The sequence below is a fragment of the Lontra canadensis genome, unplaced genomic scaffold (assembly GCF_010015895.1).
Source record: "Lontra canadensis isolate GAN:19392208 unplaced genomic scaffold, GSC_riverotter_1.0 scaffold114, whole genome shotgun sequence".
Lineage (NCBI taxonomy): Eukaryota > Metazoa > Chordata > Mammalia > Carnivora > Mustelidae > Lontra > Lontra canadensis.
The window spans coordinates 2,860,880-2,887,163 of record NW_022631108.1 but is presented as its reverse complement, the minus strand read 5'-3'; the positions used below and the strand labels follow the sequence as shown (position 1 = coordinate 2,887,163).

At 36.9% G+C, this 26,284-nt stretch overlaps 1 protein-coding gene across 5 annotated transcripts in view; it reads left to right on the top strand.

Moving 5' to 3' along the window:
* The window catches only part of BRWD3 (bromodomain and WD repeat domain containing 3), a 208,281-nt gene extending 202,559 nt beyond the window's left edge, over window positions 1–5,722 (top strand). For all 5 annotated transcript variants that reach the window (XM_032840637.1, XM_032840638.1, XM_032840636.1 and 2 more), the window contains one exon: window positions 1,959–5,722. In XM_032840637.1, coding sequence (XP_032696528.1) covers window positions 1,959–2,713 — 755 coding nt within the window. In that variant the 3' untranslated portion in view covers window positions 2,714–5,722. The remainder of the gene's footprint in view (window positions 1–1,958) is intronic.
* Window positions 5,723–26,284: the final 20,562 nt, after the last annotated feature.

Below are 26,284 nucleotides of genomic sequence, written 5' to 3'. Positions count from 1 at the left end.
CCCCTGTGCAGTGCCCATTATCCATTTCTCTCCTAAGTCACATCTGCATACTTCCTACCAAATTTAATATGGCCTCTTCTCTCCCTTCAGTTGTGGAGTTTGTTCTGTCAGTCTTCGTATTGATTTCTGCAGTATTTAGGATGATTTGATTGTTTTTGTTGTGTTTGTGAGACAATATGAACCTAGGGTTCTCCTACTCCACTGCCATCTTCTTCAAAACCAATATGTATATTTTTTTGAGAGAAGAACACAATCCAGTCTATAACATCTAGACTGTTAAACTAATCTTGTTACTATGCTTCACATACAACCCTAATCTTTACTCCTACCAAGCTTTTCAGTCCACTCCTGTTTTTGTCCTACCTCACTAGCTGTTCCTTCTCAATTATCTTTGCCAGTTGTTCTTTATCTTTAGATGCTGGAATATCCCAAGTCTGTCATCGGTCACATTCTCTTTCTTTGTTTGCTCTCTTAATAAGTACCCTCAGTTCTCTTGACCCTAAATGTTATCTCTTACTGAAATTTTCCAAAATTATATCTCTACCTCTAAATGAGTCTGCCCTGATCACTAGACAGGTATATCTACCTGTTTTTTTTTTCTTTTTCTTTTTTTTTATTAATTGTCTTTGCTTGGAACTCTAGTAGTATTTAAAACTGGAATCTTGATTTTTTTTCCTACCAGACTGCTTAAACCTATTCCTCTTTCAGTATTCTCCAACTTAGCAAAATATCTTTACCATTCAACCATTTTCTCAGGCCATAAAACCCCGGAGTTAACCTTCATTCTGTGCTTACCACTTGATATCCAATCCAACAGCAATTCCTGTTAGTTCAGACTTTAAAAATAAAAGGTTGTTTCTGATGGCTCCTCTAGAAGGAATCACTCCAAATCCAATCACTCCTCATCACCTCTCTTGGTACATCCCTCATCATGTCTTATTTAGACAGTTGCAGTGGTCTCCCAACTGGTCTCGGCTTCTAATCCCTTCCATAATTTGTTCTATGTACAAGAACCATAGTGCTCTTTAAAAAATATAAATCATATCCTGTCATTTTCTTGTTCTAAAACCCTTCATCGCTGGCAGTTATCTCCTTCCACTCTGTTTTTTCTTCCATTCCAGTTACAGTGGGTTTCTGTTTCCTCCAATGGAATGTTCTTTTCCCAGATCTTACTTCATTCAGTTCTTTTCTCAGATACTACCTCTACATGAAAGTCTTTCTTATCTAAAATATCCACCATGTATACACATGAGTTTTTTAATACTCTTCTCTTTTTTCTTTATATCATGTGTCATTACTTGTAATTGTATTTTTTTAATTTATTTCATTGTCTATCATGCTTTCCCCACTAAAATATAAATTCAAAGAGCAAGGACTTTGTCTCATTATTGCCACATTTAAAACTTCGGGCAATATAGTAGGTAACAGTAAATATTCATTGAACGAATGAAATTATTCTGATACATGTTCTTACATAATTCTTTATATAGAGTTCAAGCCCTTGAAATTCTGCCCAGCTTCCTCACCACCTATTATCCCTCCATACTTTCCTCCCTGCACCCCGCAAAACACAATCAGACAAAACTCAGAACATTAGTATCTTCCATTTTTAACAGATTTAAATCTATATTCCAATATTCTCCATTACTTTACCCCATCTATCTTTGGGTGCTAAGTATTTTTTTTTTAATTTTATTTATTTATTTGGCAGACAGAGATCACAAGTAGGCAGAGAGGCAGGCAGAGAGAGAGAGAAGCAGGCTCCCTGCTGAGCAGAGAGCCCAATGCTGGGCTTGATCCCAAGACCCTGGGATCATGACCTGAGCCGAAGGCAGACGCTTTAACCCACTGAGCCACCCAGGTGCCCCGTTTGATAGGATTTTTATTTTACTTTTGAATTTAAATAACTATCTTCAATGTCAAAGCTTAACTTCAAAAAATTATTCGTCTTCATTTAGATCACTCCCTTGATGGACCCCTTACAAATGGTGATGGCAGAGAGCCTCGGACAGGAATCAAAAGAAAACTACTTAGTGCATCAGAAGAAGATGAAAACATGGGAAGAGAAGAGAAAGAGAAAAAAGAAACAAAGGAGAAATCACATTTGTCCTCCTCAGAGAGTGGAGAGTTAGGATCCAGTTTAAGTTCTGAAAGTACCTGTGGTTCTGATTCTGATTCTGAATCAACTTCCAGAACAGATCAAGATTACATAGATGGAGACCATGACTATAGCAAATTCATACAAACCAGGCCTAAAAGAAAACTAAGAAAGCAGTATGCCAATGGGAAAAGAAACTGGAAGACAAGAGGCACAGGAGGAAGGGGCAGATGGGGAAGATGGGGTAGATGGAGTAGAGGAGGCCGAGGAAGAGGAGGCAGGGGACGAGGAGGTCGAGGAAGAGGTGCAGGTGCCACTAGAGGGAGAGGGAGAGGGAGAGGAGGAAGAGGTGCTTCTAGAGGAGCCACCAGAGCCAAACGTGCACGTATTGCAGATGATGAATTTGATACAATGTTTTCAGGACGTTTCAGTAGACTGCCTCGAATTAAAACAAGAAACCAAGGCAGGAGGACTGTTTTATATAATGATGATTCTGATAATGACAATTTTGTGTCCACTGAAGATCCTCTGAATCTTGGTACATCCAGATCAGGCAGAGTGCGTAAAATGACAGAAAAAGCCAGGGTTAGCCATCTCATGGGATGGAATTATTAACAGTTAATAAATTTAGAGTAATTTAAAAAATTCAATGGCCTTCTACTGCAGGGAATTTACTAGGAAATCTACAAAGCAAGTTGTGTGGGGACTTCTGCTTCCTTTCACATTGGTGCTTTTCCATTATGCCAGTATACATTTGTTTCAAGACTTTTGATCTCCACACTTCATTTGTTCAAACAAGCCTTACTCATTAGGCCTTAAATTAAAAAAAAATTCTGCCCACATATAGACACACACACACACAACACATCACAAACACACTACAGATTTACTACATTAAAGGAGCATTCAGCTTCTTAGGAGTAGCATGACATTTTTATCTCAATTGAATATCCCTCTTTTGCTTTTGTATCACAGAAGTATAGCACCTTCTTACAGAGTTTTATATAGTTTGTTTTTGCCATTTTGATTCTTGTACCCAGTAATAATAACTTTTGCACAGTACACCAATCCTATAGGCAGCTATTAAATGTTTACAGTTTCTATATTGTAAGAACGATCTGGATTATTTTACTCTTCCCAGGCCAAACTTTCATGAATTGTACTGAACTGAAGTATATATTTATACTACAGTTTTTTGGGGGTGGGGGGAACTTGATATGCTTTTCATTGATTTGCTTAATTCATGTTAAAGGTGAGAAAGGGTTGGTGCCTTGTAAATATGTAGCAAATCTTTGTGATGTGTCCTGATGTTTGCATTAACTTTATTAAAAAAGAGTATTTGAGGTATCAATCTAGACAAGGTGCCAAATGCAAAAGTTTCTTGCATCCATTTTCTTTTTCCTATTATATTTTATTGCATTAACAGAACTTGTGTAGTTTAAAGAACAACTTAAACATTTGAAAAAAATCCTCATCCACAAAGATTAACTTCTTTGAATAGTAGCTCAGCTACCTCTATTAACTACAACTACTGGAAATGTTAAGGAAAATAGATGCTGTTTTTCATTACTGACTAAAAAAAATTGAACAAGCTTGGTAGGAATGAATACTCATATGTTATAAGCTGAGAGGTTGTTAATAATTGTATTGGCTCTCAAATTAATAGTTGTAATTAACAAACTTTCATAAGTATAGTATGCTATACCTTAGGCTTTTCTTAGTACATACCTGTGTAAGTAGACTTGGTCTACTGCTTATGTATCTCTGCTACCACTTGCTACTTAACAGCTATGAGTGATTGGTTTTCATTTGAATTTTAAAATGTAACAAAGCAGCTAGTTTGAATTGGAATGTTTTGGCTAGCAAATATTTTGAGACAATTTTAATAAGTTTTGCTCATACCATTCCAAAGGGTTCTTCTATTATAATATTTTAGAAAAGAACCTCATTACAATGCACACTGATATTCAAGTCATTATTTTATATATTAAAAAAATCTTTAAAACCCTTATGATCTTGTTTACAGCAGTAGAGTGCACATGATTCTATAAATGAGCTTGAGTTCCAAGATGAATTTTAGTCCTCAAATTTGAGAAATTTCAAATTCACTAATTTGTTTTGGTGAGTGGGATAATATTAATCTCTGTTATTATAACAGCAGATTTGTTGCACTTAGATCAGACTTTGGAGATAAAAGAAACTTCTTAATGTATGCCTAGTAATCCCAGGATATTTCTTAACCTAATGTGTTTGTTTCATGTTTCCAGTCATTTTATGCATCTGAAAATCCTTAAGTGCAAAGGAAGGAGTACACACATAACTTTGCTCTTTTGTTTGGGTCAGGTGGGGGTTGTTCCTGTACTAACAACTTTAAGCAATTTTCACTTGCAGTAGAAATGATGTTCAGGCTTTAAGAAAGTATTGTTGTGAATTGTTAATGGCACTAACTTCTGTTACTGAATAGTAGATCAAGCTAATTTTTTTGTTGTTGTAGTGTTGTTGTTGTTATTGTTGTTGTTTTTCACTAAACCAAAACTACTGCTGGTTAAACTCAGCTGACACTTTTAACCATACTATAAATTCAAAAACATTCACATTTGAAACTCTGCATTTGATTTTTGCTAAAATACACAATTTTAATTATTCGTCTCATGGGCATTTGGACTAAATTTGTGCCTATGTTTTCCTAGAATCAATAACACTTTGACTTACCCTAATCAAAGTAACATAGTTACTTAAATTCATGGATATACTCAAATGTGTATTACGTGTATCATTTTAGTGTGAAATTTTTATGTTGACATTCTTCTATGAAGAGCTGACCCCTTCAAATGTAGAGGAATCGCTGTTTGTGTGATTTTAGCTATCTCAAGCTTTATTTATAATTTATTTTGAAAAATAAAAATGCCACATTTATTTCCCATATGTCAAGATTTTCTAGGTTTAGATAATTAGAATAAGGCTGAAGACATTTTTAAGCACATTTTATATGTAGTGAAATACTGTGAAAATACTAGTGAACAGCATTTTGCTATAATGTTGATTTCAGTTATTAGGATTTAAAAGTCACCAGGGTATGTTAGATGATCATATTTACCATTTATTACAAAACAAACAGATTATTTTCTGTTTGCATGCAAATTATTTTAATACGTGTGAAGATAAAAGTTTGGAAGATAGTATTTTTACTTTTATATCTGAACACTTCCCCCAATTTATACTTTGCTTGTTTGTAATGCGGCCTCCTGTGAATGTGTTGTAATTTGTATCACATTGAATATCGTACACTTTAATTTTTTAGAGTACCTTTAAATAATTTCAGGTTCAGGCATAGCAAAGCAAGTAGGAAATGAGGTGAAAATTTTGAAGAAAAGTCTAAATCTTAAATGAATTGCTAAGAAATTAACTTACATTTAGGTCCATGAGAACATACATATGTATAAACCTAATCCTATGCTGGATATTAATAGTCACTGAACTATAATATTTCTCATGAATGCTAATAATCTTTTAATTCCCAGCTTTAAGGTCTTAGCATGTGTTTCTGTTTATGAAAACACAATTGTGTCTTCTGTATTGCTGTGTGTAACTCTTCCAGCAATAGGATGCTTTCCAAAACATTCACTAGCCTATTAGCTTAATGACTAAATGTGTGTGCGTGTGTGTGTGTGCGTGCATGTGTGTGTGTGTGTGTGTGTGTGTAGATCTTTTCCCCAACTTGACACACTTTGTCTCGGACATTAAAAAAACAATATTTTATATGGAAGACAGCTGTATTCACAGTCTACCAGTCTTTGCCTCTGTTTAAAGCACTTAGCCTGTATATATACTGCTTCATCATCCATTTCATTATGCCTTCTAGATAAACTAGGTTTTTATTAGATACATGTGTCCCTTTATCTTTTTTTTTTATTCTTACACTTATTTCTTTTAATGTTTCCCTTCCCAGAGATCAGGCTTGTGCTAGAATTCTTCTTACAGCACTTTGTTTCACCCAGAGGCTAAGAAATTGAGTAAAATTCATAAATCTCATAATGCACAACTGTGTGCTCAGATATCTAATTTGGCCTTGTAATACTTTGAAGGAAATTTGAGTGATTTGCTATTTTATTGTTCTGTTGGAATCCTAGAAGTTGTCATCAGACAATAACAGTGATTGAAAAGAAAAATGTGAATGCCACTTCTTAGTTTTTGAAAAAGCTTGAGCATTTTTCAAAATTTTTATGTTTGTGGTAGTGATAAACACCTTTATTACTTGCTTATATATCTTGGGAATTATTTTATGCACATTTACCAACTGGTACTTATCTTTAAAGTTGGAATTTTCACATCCACAAAAAGGAAACTTACATCCTGTATAATTTTCAGTTTACTTCGATATCCAAACTTTTAAACAATTACTAACATACTGAGTTCCAAAATGAATATAGTTCATTTCTGGGGGACGGAATAGAATTTTTGACACTTAAAATTCACTGTTTTAAATGTTAACCCCATCCTTAATATTTTTGTGGTACCATGAGGCTTTATGAAAGTTTTATTGAAAATAGAGTATGATAACTTTTAAGGCTTATTTTGAAAATTAGTGTGAAAATATTTTCATGCTTTTTTAAAATTTTTATCTCTTAGTAAAGTTCCTTTACTACGTTTTAATTGTAAAGTTTATCAAGTTTTGTTTAAATTCTAATATAAAGTTAATTTTTTTCATGGTGCTATATTTTGTGAAATATGAATTACCCTCAAGTTTCTAGAATTTATTTCTTATATAGCCTTGATTATTTTCTTTTCAATCATCCCTGCTTACTTTTATCCTCACTTCTCTTACTGCAATAAAGACTGCACCTAATTTAACACACTTCAACAAGACTAGCAATTTGTGATTCACTGATGGGAGAAGTACAGTAGAAAGGCCCTGCAGTTTAAAGTTAAGGTGTGTTTATTTATATGTATGCCCATTTGTTATTCTTATACCTATATTAATTAAATTTATAATATGAGACTTTGACATATAAAAGCATGATAAGTATTTTCTAAAAAATAAAACTATTGATACATGTAATCACCATTGGTAATTGACTTTTAAAATCACATACAAAAATATTTAGAAACCCAGTTGGGAAATGTGTTTTTACATATGTCACCAGATACACATTAGGCAGTACTAGAAATGTTAATTCTTTAAACAATACTGTGGTGATGGCAATCAGTAATTTATTTCTTTGTCCTGTAACTTACCATCTTTGTCTTTTGTAATCCCTTACAAAGTATTAACAAAACTGTACCTTATGTTTGTTCTTAGTATCCATAAAATTTTAAGATGGAAAGTCATTGAGTTAATAGTTGATTTGACATTATATATGGACAAAATGTCCATTAAACTAAAATTCAGTAAAGAAAGGTAAACTAACTGGCTTGGTTTATAAAAGATGTTTTGTTTGGCAGTTACCAGTCATTATAAGCAATTATCTTCAAAGACAAAAACTGCATTAATTTGTTGCCATTCTTTATGGGATGTTTACAATAAAATTCCAAGTTGTTTGGAATCACTTGCACTCTTGCTGCTTTATGCTTTAACTCAGGTACTGAAGATAAATTAACAGTAAGAAAGAAAGAAGGAGTTTCCATTATTCAGCTTCAGAGATTTTAATATGTAACTCTTGGTTCTTTCCTTTTTGTTTCTTTGCAATATAATATCTTATTACTATTTGTTATTTGAAAATGTAGGGTGCTTATCATAGAAAGTTAAGGCTTTTTTTTTTTTTGCCTTAGTCATTGTAGATATTCTTTGGGTCACTTTTAAGTAATAAATGTTTTGACATTTTAAATGTGGGCTGCTTGGTGCATTAAATAACAGCCTGCAAAGCTTTAGTCAACATTTTGTTTTGAAATTAATAGATTTCTAATGTCTTTATGGGTTATAAGTTTTAACAACTGAACAGTGAATCCATAGCATCTTTATTTATAGTAGTGTTGCCCACAGAGGCTTAATTACATTATAAATGTACACGAATGAAGGAGAGAAGTAAACTGAAAGGTAATTTTTGATCCAGAAATTGAAAGCCCTAACAGGAACATTTTATCAATTCATGCATTGACAATTTTCTTCCCAGTGGCAAGAACTTCACTTGGTTCAAGGTAAGTAAGCTGGCCAAAGACTGGGCTGCATGTTTTATACATATATTGTCTGTTTTACATATTCAGAATCAAGAAGTAAGGTATTTAGAAAAAATATCATCCCTGACTTCTTATATGGTGTCCTGTGGCTATGAAAGGAACCCAAATTTTCACATTTGCAGAGTGAGGCAAGAATATATTGTTTGATTATTGTGTTTAGTTGCTTGATTGGTTAAAAGTAGCACTATTAAAGATACAAAAGTGTATGTTAAAAATTATTAGTGGGCTTTGATGTTTTCTGACTTTACCTGCTAGGTTTCTTAAAATAAAGAATTTTTATAACAAGCTATTATAGCAATATTCAGAAGAAGAACCATTTTTTCCTAGTTGACAAGGTCAAGAACAAAGTACTCTCTTCCCTCTTTCTCTGTTATAGGTCCCTGATGATTTAAAGCTACTTGCCAAAAATACACAAAATAATTGAAGTCGATATATATTGAGCCTGTGAGTTGGTTTTCTTAGGATATTTAAGCCACTTACATTTCCTATCTTGGGCTTTTATATTACTATTTAAAAGATACTTTATGCTACATATTGCCGGAAAACCAAATATATCATTAAGTAAAATAAACTTTTTATGGTACCAATGTTTTCCCAAAGTTTTGAGGATTTTTTTTTCTTTTTCTTTCCTTTCTCTGCAACTTTAGAATGTTTTCATTTGCCAGCTGTGACAATTACTTTAATAGCATATTACCTTTCATCTAGAGATTATAAATACCTAATAATTTTATCTAAGTTAATTATTAACAAATTAAGGTTTAATTTGATATTGGAGAATATTTTTTTAAAAATTCAAAAGCTAGTATCTTTTCATTAATGCATAAATTTTGAATTGCCAACTTTCCTGCTCAGCATCTTTATGATTCTTTATAGAGAATACATTTTGTAGTAAATATATGAAGAAATCAAAACATTTCAGATTGGTTGATTTAGGTTACTAATATTACTTGGTGGAATTTATTTTTAGGGGTGTTTTGCAGTTTATTTTTATCGTGATACAACCCTAAGTAGAATTTATATAGCAACATGTTAATTTATGTTTCAGAATTTTGTGTAGTCAAGTAATTTTAAGGCAGTAAAACCATCTTTTTAACTTTTTTTTTAAGATTTTTTTTCTTTACTTGACAGCACAGGTAGGGGGAGCAGCAGGCAGAGGGAAAGAGGGAGAAGCAGGCTCCCAGCTGAGCAGGGAACTCAATGTGGGGCTCTATCCCAGGACCCTGGGATCATAATCTGAGCCAAAGGCAGATGCTTAACCAACTGAGCCACCCAGGCACCCCTCCTTTTTTTCACTATTTTTTAATTTAAATTCAATTAATTAATATATACTCTACTATTAGTTTCAGAAATAGAGTTCAGTGATTCATCACTCTTATATAATACCCAGTGCTTATGACATGATGTACCCTCCTTAATGTCCATCACCCAATTACCCCATCCCTCACCCACCTCCCCTTCAGTAACCCTGTTTGTCTCCTATGATTGAGAGTCTCTTATGATTTGTCTCCCTCTCTGGTTTCATCTTCTTTTATTTTTCCCTGTCTTCCCCTATAATCCTCCGTTTTGTTTCTTGAATTACACATATGAGCGAAATCATGAAATTGTCTTTCTCTGATTTATATCACTTAGCATAATACCCTCTAGTTCCATCCACGTCATTGCAAATGGCAAGATTTCATTCTTTTGACAGTTGAGTAATATTTCATTGAGTATACATACCACTGCTTCTTTATCCTTTCATCTGTTGATGGATATCTGGGCTTTTTCCATAGTTTGCCCATTGTGGACATTGCTGCTATAAACATTGGAGTGCAGGTGCCCCTTTGGATCACTACATTTGTATCTTTGGGGTAAATACGTAGTAGTGCAATTCCTGGGTCCTAGGGCAGCTCTGTTTTATACTTTTTTGAGGATCCTCTACACTGTATTCCAGAGTGGCTATACCAGCTCCCATTTGCACCAACAGTGGAAGAGGGTTCCCCTTTCTCTACATCCTGGCTAATATCTGTCATTTCCTTATTTGTTAATTTTAGCCATTCTGACCCTTGTAAGGTGGTATCTTGTGGTTTTGATTTGTATTTCCCTGATGGCTAGTGAAGTTGAGGTATGTGTCTGTTAGCCATTTGTATTTCTTCATTGGAGAAATCTCTGTTCATGTCTTCTTTCTATTTCTTGATTGGATTATTTGTTCATTGAGTATTGAGTTCGATATGTTCTTTATAGATTATGGATACTAGCCCTTTATGTGATGAGAGATTTGCAAATATCTTCTGCCATTCTGTAGGTTGTCTTTTGGTTTTGTCAACTGTTTCACTGATGTGCAAAACTTTTGTCTTGAAGATGTCCCAATATTTCAGTTTTGCTTTTGTTTCCCTTGCCTTTGGAGATGTGTTTATCAAGAAGTTTCTGTGGCCAAGGTCAAAGAGGTTCTTGCCTGTGTTATCCTGTAGAAATTGGCTGGATTCCTGTCTCACATTTAGGTAGTTCAACCATTTTGAGTCTATTTTTGTGTGTGATGTAAGGAAATGGTCCAGTTTCATTCTACATGTGGCTATCCAGTTTTCCCAACACCATTTGTTGAAGAGACTATCTTTTTTCCAATGGATATTCTTTCCTGTTTTGTCAAAGTTTAGTTGACCATGAAGTTCAGAGTCAAGTTCTGGGTTCTCTGTTCTGTTCCATCGATTTTTGTGTCTGTTTTTATGCCCGTACCATACTGCCTTGATGATTACAGCTTTGTAATATAACTTGAAGTCTGGAATTGTGATGCCACCAGCATTGGTTTTCATTTTCAACATTCCTTTGGCTGTTCAGGGTCTTCCCTGGTTCCATACAAATTTTCGGATTATTCCAGCTCTATGAAAAATGTTGATGGTATTTTAATATGGATTTCATTGAATGTGTAGACTGCTTTAGGTAAGATAGATATTTTCACAATATTTGTTTTCCAATCCATAAGCATGGAAAATTTTTCCATTTCTTTGTGTCTTCTTCAGTTTCTTTCATGAGTGTTCTACAGTTTCAAGAGAACAGGTCCTTTGCCTCTTGGGTTAGGTTTATTCCTAGTTGTGTTAACAGTTTTTGGTGCAATTGTAAATGGGATTAACTCCTTAATTTGTCTTTCTTCTGTCTCATTGGTCGTGTATGGAAATGGAACCAATTTCTGTGCATTGATTTTATATCCTGCCACATTGCTGAATTCCTGTATGAGTTCTACCAGTTTGGGGGTGTAGTCTTTTGGGGTTTCTGCATAGCATATCATGTCATCTGCAAATAATGAGAGTTTGACTTTTTCTTTCTCAATTTGGATGCCTCTTATTTCTTTTTGTTGTCTGATTGCTTAGTCAGGGACTTCTAGTACTATGTTGAACAGCAATGGTAATAGTGGACATTCCTGCTATGTTCCTTACCTTAGAAGAAAAGCTCTCAGTGATACTCACTATGTGCTTTTCATGGATAGTTTTTATGATATTGAGGTATGTTCACTCTATCCCTATGCTGTGAAGAGTTTTACTCAAGAAAGCATGCTATACTTTGTCAATTGCTTTTTGTGTGCTATTGAGTGAATCATATGGTTCTTGTCCTTTGTTTTATTAATGTGATATATCACTGATGTATTGCAATGATCGATTTGTGGATGTTGAACCACCCTTGCATCCCAGAAACAAGTTCCACCTGGTCATGGTGAATAATCCCCTTAATGTACTGTTGGATCCTATTGGCTAGTATCTCAGTGAGAATTTTTGCATCCATATTCATCAGGGATGTTGGTTTGTTAATTCTGCATTTCAGTGGGGACTTTGGTTTTGGGATCAAGGTAATGCTGGTCTCAGAGTTAGGAAGTTTTCCTTCCATTTCTATTTTTTGGAACAGCTTCAGCAGAATAGGTATTAGTCCTTCTTTAAATGTTTGGTGGAATTCCCCTGTGAAGCCATCTGGCCTGGACTCTGTTGGGAGATTTTTTATTACTGCTTCAATTTCTTTGCTGGTTATGGATCTTTTCACGTTTTATGTTTCTTCATGTTTCAGTTTTGATAGTTTATACAGCTCTAGGAATGCATCTAGTTCTTCCAGATTGCCTAATTATTGGCATATAGCTGTGCATAATATGTTCTTATAATTGTTTATATTTCCTTGGTGTCGGTTGTGGTCTCTCCTCTTTCATTCAAGATTTTATTATGATCTCCCACACTCAGTCTCTCTCGGTCTGGATAGGGGTTTATCAATCTTATTAATTTTTTCAAAGAACCAGCTACTAGTTCATTAATCTGTTCTACTATTCTTTAGGTTTCTATTTCATTGATTTTTTTTTCTCTAATCTTTATTGTCTTCTGCTTGGTTTAGGCTTTGTTTGCTGTTCTTCAGCTCCTTTAGGTGTAATGTTGGGTGTATTTGAGACCTTTCTTGTTTCTTGAGAAAGGTTTGTATTTCTATATACTTCCATCTTCGGACTACCTTTGCTGCATCCAAAGGTTTTGAACAGTTGTGTTTTTATTTTCATTTGCTTCCCTGAATTTATTTTAATTCTTTAATTTCCTACTCAACCCATTGATTCTTTAGTAGGATGCTCTTTAGTCCCCATATATTGGAGTTCTTCCCAAATTTCCTCTTTTGATTGAGTTCCAGTTTCAAGGTATTGTCATCTGAAAATATGCAGGGAATGGTCTTAATCTTTTGCTACCAGTTGAGACCTATTTTACCCAGCATATGATCTATTCTGGAGAATGTTCCATGTAAACTAGAAAAGATTTTGTATTCTGTTACTTTAGGATGGAATACTCTGAATATATCTGTGAAGTCCATTTGGTCCAGTGTGTCATTCAAAGCCCTTGTTTCCTTGTTGATCTGCTTAGATGATCTGTCCATTGCATTCAGTGGGGTGTTAAAGTCCCCTACTATTATTGTATTATCCATGTATTTCTTTAATTTTGTTATTACTTGGTTTATATAATTGGCTGCTCCCAAGATGGGGGCATAAATATTTTCAATTCCTAGATCTTTTGGATAGACCCTTTAATTATGATATAGTGTCCTTCCTCATCTTACTTCTTTTTAAAATCTTCGGTTTAAAATCTAATTTATCTAATATAAATGGCTACCTCAGCTTTCTTTTGATCTCCATTAGCATAATGGTTCCCTCCAACTTTTTTTTTTATTATTTTATTTTTTTAATTTATTTATTTCTTTTCAGTGTAACAGAATTCATTGTTTATGCACCACACATAGTGCTCCATGCAATACGTGCCCTCCATAATAACCACCAACTGGCTCCCCCAACCTCCCACCCCTGCCCTTTCAAAACCCTCAGATTGTTTTTCAGAGTCCATAGTCTGTCATGGGTCATCTCCCCTTCCAATTTCCCTCAACTCCCTTCTCCTCTCCATCTCCCTATGTCCTCCATGTTATTTGTTATGCTCCACAAATAAGTGAAACCATATGATAATTGACTCTATCTGCTTGACTTATTTCACTCAACATAATCTCTTCCAGTCCCGTACATGTTGATACAAAAGATGGGTATTCATCCTTTCTGATGGAGGCATAATACTCCATAGTGTATATGGACCACATCTTCCTTATCCATTCATCCGTTGAAGGGCATCTTGGTTCTTTCCACAGTTTGGCGACCATGGCCATTGCTGCTGTGAACATTGGGGTACAGATGGCCCTTCTTTTCACTACTTCTGTATCTTTGGGGTAAATACCCAGTAGTTCAATTGCAGGGTCATAGGGAAGCTCTATTTTTAATTTCTTGAGGAATCTCCATACTGTTTTCCAAAATGGCTGCACCAACTTGCATTCTCACAAACAGTTTAAGAGAGTTCTCCTTTCTCCACATCCTCCCCAACACACGTTGCTTCCTGTCTTGCTAATTTTGGCCATTCTAACTGGTGTGAGGTGGTATCTCAATGTGGTTTTAATTTGAATCTCCCTGATGGCTAGTAATGATGAACATTTTTTCATGTGTCTGATAGCCATTTGTATGTCTTCTTTGGAGAAATGTCCGTTCATGTCTTCTGCCCATTTTTTGACATGATTATCTGTTTTGTGTGTGTTGAGTTTGAGAAGTTCTTTATAGATCCTGGATATCAACCGTTTGTCTGTACTGTCATTTGCAAATATATTCTCCCATTCCGTGGGTTGCCTCTTTGTTTTCTTGACTGTTTCCTTTGCTGTGCAGAAGCTTTTGATCTTGATGAAGTCCCTAAAGTTCATTTTCACTTTTGTTTCCTTTGCCTTTGGAGACATATCTTGAAAGAAGTTGCTGTGGCTGATATCGAAGAGGTTACTGCCTATGTTCTCCTCTAGGATTCTAATGGATTCCTGTCTCACATTGAGGTCTTTTATCCATGTTGAGTTTATCTTTGTGTACGGTGTAAGAGAATGGTCGAGTTTCATTCTTCTACATATAGCTGTCCAGTTTTCCCAGCACCATTTATTGAAGAGACTGTCTTTTTTCCACTGTATATTTTTTCCTGTTTTGTCGAAGATTAACTGACCATAGAGTTGAGGGTCCATATCTGGACTCTCTACTCTGTTCCACTGGTCTATGTGTCTGTTTTTATGCCAGTACCATGCTGTCTTGGTGATCACAGCTTTGGAGTAAAGCTTGAAATCAGGTAACATGATGCCCCCAGTTTTATTTTTGTTTTTCAACATTTCCTTAGCGATTCGGGGTCTCTTCTGGTTCCATACAAATTTTTGAATTATTTGCTCCAGCTCTTTGAAGAATGACAGTGGAATTTTTTTTTGTTTGTTTTTATGGCAGTACCATGCTGTCTTGGTGATCACAGCTTTGTAGTAAAGCTTGAAATCTGGTAGCGGGATGCCGCCTGTTTTGTTTTTCTTTTTCAACATTTTCTTAGCAATTCAGGGTCTCTTCTGTTTCCATACAAATTTTAGGATTATTTGCTCCAGCTCTTTGAAAAATACTGGTGGAATTTTGATTGGAATGGCATTAAAAATACAGATTGCTCTAGGCAGTATAAACATTTTAACAATGTTTATTCTTCCGATCCGTGGAATGGAATGGAATGGAATGGATGGAAGACCATGGAATAGTCTTCCATCTTTTTGTGTCTTCTTCAGTTACTTTCATCAGTGCTCTGTAGTTCCTCGAGTACAGATCCTTTACCTCTTTGTTTAGGTTTATTGCCAGGTATCTAATCATTCTTGGTGCTATAATAAATGGAATCAATTCTCTAATTTCCCTTTCTCTATTTTCATTGTTAGTGTATAAGAAAGCAACTGATTGGGGCACCTGGGTGGCTCAGTGGGTTAAAGCCTCTGCCTTCGGATCAGGTCGTGATCCCGGGGTCCTGGGATCGAGCCCCGCATGGGGCTCTCTGCTCAGCGGGGAGCCTGCTTCCCTTCCTCTCTCTACCTGCCTCTCTGCCTGCTTGTGATCTCTGTCAAATAAATAAATAAAATCTTAAAAAAAAAAAAAAACGAAAGCAACTGGATTTCTGTACTTTGTATCCTGCCACATTACTGAATTGCTGTATGAGTTCTAGTAGTTTGAGGATGGAGTCTTTTGGGTTTTCCCTATAAAGCATCATGTCATCTGCTAAGAGAGAGAGTTTGACTTCTTCATTGCCAATTTGGATACCTTTTATTTCTCTTTGTTGTCTGATTGCTGTTGCTAGGACTTCTAATACTCTGTTGAACAAGAGTGGTGAGAGTGGGCATCCTTGTCGTGTTCCTGATCTCAAAGGGAAGGCTGTTAGCTTTTTCCCATTGAGGATGATATTTGCTGTGGGTTTTTCATAGACAGATTTTATGAAGTTGAGGAATGATCCCTCTATCCCTATACTTTGAATCATTTTAATCAGGAACATATGCTGTATCTTGTCAACTGCTTTTTCTGCATCAATTGAGAGGACCATGTGGTTCTTCTCTCTTCTCTTACTGATTTGTTCTATCACATTGATTGATTTGCGGATTTTGAACCATCCTTGTAACCCAGGGATGAATCCCACCTGGTCATGGTGGATAATCTTTTTAATGTGCTGTTGGATCCTGCTTGCCAGGATCTTGTTGAGAATCTTAACATCCATATTCATCAGTGATATTGGTCTGAAATTCTCCTTTTTGGTGGGGTCTTTGCCTGGTTTGGGGATCAGGGTAAAGCTGGCTTCATAAAAAGAGTCTGGAAGTTTTCCTTCTGCTTCAATTTTTTGAAACAGCGTCAGGAGAATAGGCATAATTTCTTTGAAAGTTTGGTAGAATTCCCCAGGGAATCCATCAGGTCCCAGGCTCTTGTTTTTTGGGAGGTTTTTGATCACTGCTTCAATCCTGTTACTAGATACCAGTCTATTCAGGTTGTCAGTTTCTTCCTGGTTCAATTTTGGGAGTTTATAGTTTTCCAGGAATGCATCCATTTCATCTAGGTTGCTTAACTTATTGGCATATAACTGTTGATAATAACTTCCAATGATTGTTTCTATTTCCTTGGTGTTAGTTGTGATCTCTCCCTTTTCATTCATAATTTTATTAATTTGAGCTTTCTCTCTTTTCTTTTGGATTAATGTGGCCAATGGTTTATAAATCTTATTGATTCTTTAAAAAAAAACAGCTTCTAGTTTCATTGATAAGTTCTACTATATCTCTAATTTCTATATCATCGATCTGTGCTCTAATCTTGATTATTTCCCTTCTTGTGTATGGAGTTGGCTTAATTTGTTGTTGATTTTCCAGTTCTTTAAGGTGTAGAGACTGCTGGTGTATTCTGGATTTTTCAAATTTTTTGAGGGAGGCTTGGATGGCTATGTATTTTCCCCTTAGGACCGCCTTTGCTGTATCCCATAGGTTTGGGGCCAAAGTGTCTTCATTCTCATTGGTTTCCATGAATTGTTTAAGTTCTTCTTTGATCTCCTGGTTGATCCAAGCATTCTTAAGCAAGGTGGTCTTTAGCTTCCAGGTGTTTGAGTTCCTTTGGAACTTTTCCTTGTAATTGAGCTCCAGATTCAAAGCATTGTGATTTGAGAATATGCAGCAAATAATGTCAGTCTTTTGGTATCAGTTGAGTCCTGATTTGTTACCCAGTATGTGCTCTATTCTGGAGAAGGTTCCATGTGCACTTGAGAAGAATGAATATTCTGTTGTTTTAGGGTGGAATGTACTGTATATATCTATGAGGTCCACCTGGTCCAATGTTTCATTCAGTGCTCTTGTTTCTTTATTGATTTTCTGCTTGGATGATCTATTTCTTTTTTTTTTAAAGATTTTATTTATTTATTTGACAGACAGAGGTCACAAGTAGGCAGAGAAGCACGCAGAGAGAGAGGAGGAAGCAGGCTCCCTGCTGAGCAGAGAGCCTGATATGGGGCTCGATCCCAGGACCCTGAGATCATGCCCTGAGCCAAAGGCAGAGGCTTTAACCCACTGAGCCACCCAGGTGCCCCTGGATGATCTATTTCTGAGAGAGGTGTGTTGAGAGCTCCTACTATTAATGTATTCATATCAATATGATTATTTATCTTGCTTAATAGTTGTCTTATGTAATTGGCTGCTCCCATATTGGGGGCATATATATTTATAATTGTTAGATCATCTCAGTGTATAGTCCCTTTAAGAATGATGTAGTATCCTTCTGTATCTCTGACTACAGTCTTTAGTTTAAAATCTAATTTATCTGGTATGAGAATCACTACCCCGGCCTTCTTTTGAGGCCCATTGGCATGAAAGATGTTTCTCCATCCCTTCACTTTCAGTCTGGGTGTATCCTTAGGTTCGAAATGGGTCTCTTGAAGACAACATATGGATTGGTCCTGTCGTTTTATCCAATCTGCCACCCTGTGTCATTTTATGGGCGCATTTAGGCCACTCACATTGAGACTGATTATTGATAGATAACATTTTTATTGACATTGTGTTACCTTTGAAGTCTTTCTTTCTGTAGATTGTCTCCATATTTCTGTTCAATGATATTCTTAGGATTTTTCCTCTCTTATAGATCCCCCCTTAATATTTCTTGTAGTGCCGGCTTAGTGGTCACATACTCTTTTAAACCTTGCTGGTTTTGGAAGCTCTTTATCACTCCAACTATTTTTAATGTCAGTCTTGCTGGATAAAGTATTCTTGGCTGCATGTTCTTCTCATTTAGTGCCCTGACTATATCTTGCCAGCTCTTTCTGGCTTGCCAGGTTTCTGTGGACAGGTCTGACGTTATTCTGATGGGCTTTTCTCTGTACATAAGGAGCTTCTTTGTCCTAGCTGCTTTCAAGAGAGCCTATCTACAATTTATGATTCCTCATTCTTACTATCAGGTGTCTCGAGGACTTTCAAGATTCTATAATCTTGGGGGGAGACCATTCTGCCTCTAGTACATGAATGCTGGTTCGTTCCATTCACGAGATTGGGAAAATTTTCATGGAGAATTTGTTCAACTATATCTTCTAGACTTCTTTCTTTCTCCTCCCCTCAGGAGGAGAAATAATTCTGACGTTGGAATGTTTCATGGCATCATTTATTTCCCTAATTCTGTTTTTGTGGCTTCTAAGCTGTTTGTTCCAGGCTTCCTCCTGATGCTTTCTCTCTATCTGTTTGTCCTCCAGATCACTAGTTCTATCTTCTGTCTCAGTTACCCTAGCTTTTAGAGAATTTAGATTAGATTGGAACTCATTGGGAACATTTTGAACATCATCCCTCGTGGCTTTCTGTTCTACCCTAATCAATGCCATTTTGTCATCCATGGCTTTCTCAAACTTAGCTATTGCCTGGGTAATTGTTAGCCTGAATTCCCTTTCCAACATATTGTCTATGTCGATAGCCATTAGCTCTTTTGCAGAAGGCCCAGCCTCTGAATTTTTTTTTTTCTATTGGGCATTCCTCCTCTTCATTTTGTTAGGAGATGGCTGAACAGATGTAGCTGAATGTATCGACCATGGTGCAGGCAAGGTGCACCCTGGAACGCTTCTGAACAATCAAGAATCCCCACCCAAACTAGAGAAAAAAGAAGGAGAGGGAAAAACGAGAGAGAGAGAAAGAGAGACAGGGGAAAAAAAGAAAGATAAAATAAAAGAGAAGGCCCCGCACAAATGGGCTCCAAGGTAAGATTTATGAAGTATACAAACAAAAACGGACAAATGAAAAGACTGATGAAAGTAGATGACAAGAGAAAAAAAATATATATATATAAAAGCAAAAACAAATAAAAGAACCTCGTCAAAAAGGACCTCAAGTATAAGATTTATATACTACCAGGACAAACATGAATACACAGAAACACTGGTGGAATAAAAAGATGGGAGAGTGGTTATAAATTCTCAGTGTGGGTGAGGAAGTTTATTTTGATTCTTCCCGGATGTATCTTGATATCTTTGTTAAAGGACTCAACTTTGCTAAGATAAAGGGGGATTAAAAATTGGTTTAGCTAAAGGGGTAGCATTGATTGGGGAAAGGGGATTACCTTGAAGTTTAACTCTATATGAATATTAAAAAATAAACATAAAGAATTAAACTAAAATAAAATTTAAAAATATTAAAAAGTAGAAAAGCAAAAGAAAACACAGGTATATGTATCAAAAAGTTCAGGTTAAAAGGTTATTATGGAATTTGATGTATTGGACATCTCACTTTGATGGTAAATAGGTTAAAAAATTATCTATAAAAAAATGAACCAGAATAGTGGGAAGGAATTAAAAATAAAAGTTGTATCTATGAAGTAGTGGTGGTTGTTCTCTTGTCTGTTTTGTTTTGTGTGTGTGTGTGTGTGTGTGTGTGTGTGTGTGTGTTTTCTTTTTTCTGGTTGACTTTCTGGGGGAGAGGCCTGCTGCATGGGTTTCAGGCATTGTTTCCTGAGTTAAGTCCTCCCACCCCCCTCAAGGGGGTGGGCTCTGAGGAAACCAGTTTTTCAGGCTTTTGTTCTGGAGGTTTTTTTGTTTGTTCATTTGTTTTCTCTCACCTTGACAGCTTTCGATGGTTTTTGGAGGTTTAGAGTAAAGCAAACTGCCCCCAGACTTCCCTTAGAGAAGCCTCAGACTGTTCTCTGGGTGCTCCAGAGCACACAAATTCCCCCTTGGCCGCTGGCAGAGCACGTTCCCAGTTGCGGTCCCTGGGAACGCAGGATCTCCTGCTTGCACCCAAAACCACGGCAGCGGCGGCTGTCTAGGCAGCTCCAGACTGCCAGAGAGGTCCCAAGCAGCAATAGCACACTGAGATTTTCCCGCTGGTCCGGGCTGGGAGTGCTCAAACTTTCCGGGTCTGAGAGCACCAGGCTGGCTCATGCACGCACCTCTCTCAGGGGGAGGTGTGGGCGCGACTCAGATTCTGATAGCTCAGCACAGCGCGCTTGGGGAGTGCAAAAAGGCTGTGGTTCTGCCAGCTGGTGAGGCTCCCAGCCCCTCACGGGAGCCACACCCCAAGCGCCCTCAGCCCTGGGCTCAGGAACCAAGACCTGGTTTCTTTACCGCACTCTCTCTGGCTCAGCGCCAGGGGTGGCTGTCCTTGGTCTGGGGACTTAAGCCCCATCCCTAACAGCCCCGATTCCCACAATTTCCCCCCGCGATCCTTTGCTCTTTTTGAGTGCTTTCAACCAGACTCCAAGTTAATGCTGGTCCCCAGTTGCAGGGCACTCTCGTATTGGGGTATTACTTTCCAGTGGGTCTCTTCTGGTGGCTCCCTCCCCCTTTTGTTTATCTTCTGATATCAGTCCAACGTTCCCACTCTGCTTACCTGCCCACTGGCATCTTCTGCCCCCGTAGAGATCCAGACGTCTATAATTCTAATCTCAGGCTGATTTCATCGGTGATCAGAGTTCTTTGGTAGGTAAGCAGCTCACTTTAGGGTACAGGTTGAAACGGCACCTCCTCATAGTTCCCCACCATCTTGTCTCCCCAAAATCATTAGGCCCCCCCACTTTCAATCAGGAGGTGTCTTTTTGTCTAAAATGAGTCTCTTACAGACAGCATATCAATGGTATAGGCTTATGGTGGGGGAGGAAGATGGTGGAAGAGTAGGGGTCCTTAGTTTTGTCTGGTACCTGGAATTCAGCTAGATAGCTGTCAAATCATTCTGAACACGTGTGAACTTACCCAGAAATCTATAAAAGAATTGCTGTAATTCTACAAATAGAAAAACGACCACTTTCTACAAGATATGAGGTGTGATGAAGTGAATCCGAGGTGATATATCAGAAGATACAGCAGGGGGAGAAGAAGCCTCTGTAAGAGAGCTACCAGAAAGGGATATAGTAGTGGAGCGCAAAATTAGAACTTTTTAGAAGTCTGCTCCACTGAGGGATGCCTCTGCCTGAAAGGAACTCAAGTGGTAAAGCCAGGTGGAATTCTAGACTTGTCAGCCTCATCTCAAGATCCCTGGACTGTCAGAAAGAACGGTGGTTCCTGAGTGTGACAGAGTTCCCAGGCATCAGAGCAGTGAAGCCAGCTGCAATCAACAAGTCCAAAAGTGGGCTTTTACCTCAATGTGGCCATAAACCTAGAACCTCGGCACAGTCTGGTGACCACTCTTCAAACAGGGTCCCAGAAAGTGACAGAACTGCAGTGAGACCCCCCACACACACACACACACCTCCTTTAGGAGGAGTGCCACAGGATCAAGCCACAGGAGTCTGCTAAGTTTCGAGACTTGAAACAAGCTTGCATGCCTGAGATGAAAACACTGGATCACAGGCTGGCTGAAGGCAGAATGTAGATGGAAACAAGGGAGATGAGTGATTGACTGCTTTTCCTTGAGAGCTCACTGTGGTTAATGCAGTCCTTCAGCTCTGGCACTGGAGACTGAGAGACTGCCATTTTCATTCTCATCCTCTAAACTGACACAGAAATCCTTCAGTGAACAAGAGCCACATAGAGCAATCTGGAGCCACTTACACGAGCCCGGCTTCCCTGGCAAGGGTAGTGCAATTCCTCCAGGCAAAGACACCTGAGAATCCGTGCAACAGGCCCATTCCCCAGAAGATCAGCAAGTACATCTGGCTAATACCATGTTTACTGATCACAAGAACTGCAAAACTCCAATGCTAGGAGAAAATAGTATATCGAATTCATGTTTTTTTCCTCAGATTCTTTAGTCTTTCAATTTATTTTTTTTTCTTTTTCTTTTTTAACCAATTTCTTATTTTATCAACTTTTTAAAAAGATTTTATTTATTTATTTGACAGAGAGAGAGAGATCACAAGTAGGCAGAGAGGCAGGCGGGGTGGGAGCAGGGGAAGCAGGCGCCCTGCTGAGCAGAGAGCCGGATGCAGGTCTCAATCCCAGTAACGTGAAATCATGACCTGAGCTGAAGGCAGAGACAGCCCTCTGAGCCACCCAGGCGCCCCTATCAACTCTTTTTAATTTTCATTTTTACAATTACATTCTATCCTTTCATTGTATTTAATTTTCTTTTTTATTATGTTAGTCACCATACAGTACATCATTAGTTTTTGATGTAGTGTTTCAAGATTCCTTGTTTGCATATAATACCCAGTGCTTCATGCAATATATGTCCTCCTTCATAATCATCAGCAGGCCAACCCATCCCTCTACTCCCCTCCCCTCTAAATCCCTCAGTTTGTTTCTTGGAGTCCACAGTCTGGCATGGTTTGTCTCCTCCACTGATTTCTCTTCCTTCAGTTTTCCCTTCTTTTTCCTAATGTCCTCCATGCTATTCCTTGTATTCTACAAGTAAGTGAAACCATAAGATGATTAACTTTCTCTGCTTGACTTATTTCACTCAGACAGCCTCTTCAATAAATGGTGCTGGGAAAATTGGACAGCTATATACAGAAAAATGAAATGATCAATCTCTTATACCGTACACAAAGATAAACTCAAAATAAATGGAAGACCTCAATGTGACACAGTAATCCATCAAAATCCTAGAGGAGAACAGAGGTAGTAACTCTTCAACATCAACCACAGCAACTTCTTTCAAGACACATCTCCAAAGGCAAAGGAAACAAAAGTGAAAATGAATTTTTGGGACTTCATCAAGATAAAAATCTTTTGCACAACAAAGGAAATAGTCAACAAAACAAAGAGACAAGCCATGGAATGGGAGAAGATATTTGCAAATGACACTACGGACAAAGGGCTTATATCCAAGATCTATAAAAAATTTCTCACACTTAATACCCAAAAAAAGATAATCACATCAAAAAATGGGCAGAAGTCATGAATGGACACTTCTCCCAAGAAGATTTACAAATGGCTAACAGACACATCATTAGCCATCAGGGAAATTCAGATCAAAACCACACTGAGATACCACCTTACACCAGTTAGAATAGCAAAATTTGAAAAAGCAAGAAACTAATCTTGGATATTATGTGGAGAAAAGGGAACCCTCTTACACTGTTGTTGGGAATGCAAGTTAGTAAAGCCACTTTGGAAAACAGTGTGGAGGTTCCTCAAAAAATTGAAAATAGAGCTACCTTATGACCTGGCAATTGCACTACTGTGTATTTTCCCCAAAGATACAGATGTAGTGAAAACAAGAGCCATCTGTACCTCAATGTTCATAACAGCAACGTTCAAAATAGCCAAACTATAGAAAGAACCGAGATGCCCTTCAACAGACAAATGGATAAAGATGTGGTCCATATACACAATGGAATATTACTCAGCCATCAGAAAGGATGAATACCCAGCTTTTGCAACAACATGGATGGGACTATATCCAAAATCTAGTGTATACCTCTTTTCTGTTCACCTGTCTGATTATATTCTCTCTCTTTAAAATAATTTTCTTTTAAGTTTCAGGTCTCTTCTGATTTGTTTAGCATATATTTCTCTGGGGTTGTTGTTGGCATTTAGTATTTTGTTCTCTTGTCCATATATTCTCTGGACAGAATGACAACACAGAAAAACTCACCTCATAAAAGAGAACAAGAGGTAGTACTGACTGCCAGAGACCTATCAGTATGAATATAAATATGATGTCAGAGCTAGAATTCAAAATAACAATTATAAAATACTAGCTGGGCTTGGAAAAAGCATAAAAGACACAAGAGAATCCTTTTCTGGAGAAATAAAAGAACTAAAATCTAATCAGGTAACAAGGCTATTAAGGAAATACAATAAAAATGGAGGCTCTAAGTGTTGGGATAAATGAGGCAGAAAAGAGAATTAGTGATATAGAAGACAAAATGATGGAGAATAAAGAAGCTGAGAAAAAGAGATAATTACTGGATCACGAAGGGAGAATCTGAGAGATAAGTGATACCATAAAGAGAAAGAACATAAGAATACTTGGGATCCCAGAAGAAGAGGAAATGGGGGGGGCAGGGGCAGAAGGTATATTGGAGTAAATTATAGTGGAGAATTTCCCTAATCTGGGGAAGGAAACAGGCATTCAAGTCCAGGAGGCACAAAGAACCCCCCTCAAAATCAATAAAAACAGGTCAACACCCCAACATACAATAGTGAAATTTGCAAATTTCAGAGACAAAGAGAAACTCCTGAAAGCAGCTCGGGGATAAGGGGTCGTAACCTACAAGGGTAGGAACAGGACATTTGCCCTTGATATTTTCATAATCACCTCACCAAGTAATCCTTTCAATTTTACATGTTGTTCATTTTATTACAATTGTGGTTAATAGTTCTCATGATAATGAATAGTATTAAGGAAAAATTATAGTTCAAGTTTGTAGTAGATACATTTTTTTGCTTTACAATTGCCTCAAAATTATAAGACTGGTGAATACAATGACAAGTTTTCAACACTGTAAAAATACTAATCTTTTATTATGTTGCTTATATTTATTCAAGCAGAACTTTTCAGAGAATAATCTGAGATAATGAGGCACATAGGGGATCTCCTTCACTGATACATATGAGGATCTCATACAGGGATCTCCTTCATTGAAGAAGATATTTACCAGTAAGAATTTGGAGCCTGTATTTATATTAGTTATAATAAATGGCTAAAGAAAGATTAGTCTGTCTCTTCCCAGACTTATCTGTTCATTCATTCAACATTTATTGAGTACTTTCTCTGTGCCAAGCACTGTAATTTTATAGATTTACAAAGTCCATCTAAAAAATTCTCATACTAGAAAGCAACTATCAATAAATTCCATTTTTCAGATGAGAAAAAATGAGTTTCAGTGAAATCAAGTAATTTCCCAAAGGTCACATGATTAGTAAATAGAAAAAGGCTTGATTCGTCTGGAATATCTACTTCCTGGTTTTCGGTCTTAGCCATTATATCCTCTTAATGGGATAATGTCTGGTTTCTTTTCCCTTCTTCCCATTATCCATGAAATAGACTCTGAAATCATGCATGTGTATCTTGAAGATCACATTTTCTTTTGTTTCCAGATCATTTAGTAGAGGACAATAAGATGTACATGTTTAGATCTCTTAGAACTTTGAGGAGGTGATATAGTTAGGGGTTAAAATCCTTAAAGATACTAGGTTCGGAAGTAGAAAAAATAATGGAGCTCTTAAAAGTCCATATATTGGGTCACCTGGGTAGATCAGTCAGTTAAGCATCTGCCTTTGGCTCAGGTCATGATCCCAAGGTCCTGGCATCAAGCCCTGCATCAACCTCCTTGCTCAGTGGGGAGCCTGCTTCTCCCTCTCCCTCTGCTGTTTCCCCTGCTTGTGTTCTCTCTCTCTCTGTCAAATAAAGAAATAAAATCTTTAAAAATAGAAGTCCATATATTTATGCAAACTTACACAAGGGTGAATCTCCAAGAAAAATGTAGAGAATTTACTCCTATCTTATTGTGAGGATTAATTTTGCTAATAATGTACACTAGTCTGCTTTGCAGTGCATGATACAAAATTTGTCTGTTATTGCTACCTTCCACATTCTATGTTTTTTTACCAGTTGCAAAACAGATTTTGTTTTCCTTTGTGAGTTTAGATGAATTTCAGGGACACTTTTCAAAGAATGCCACAAGGTTCCTGACTTAATCCAGGAGTTTTAATTTAGGTATTTTTGTTTTGTTTTGTTTTAACATTCTTTGAACTACCCCTGAGTTTTACTTATTATTTAATTTGTCACTTTTCCTTTGTACCCAAAGCCCAAAATGTCCAGGGAAAATAAGGCCATTTCAAA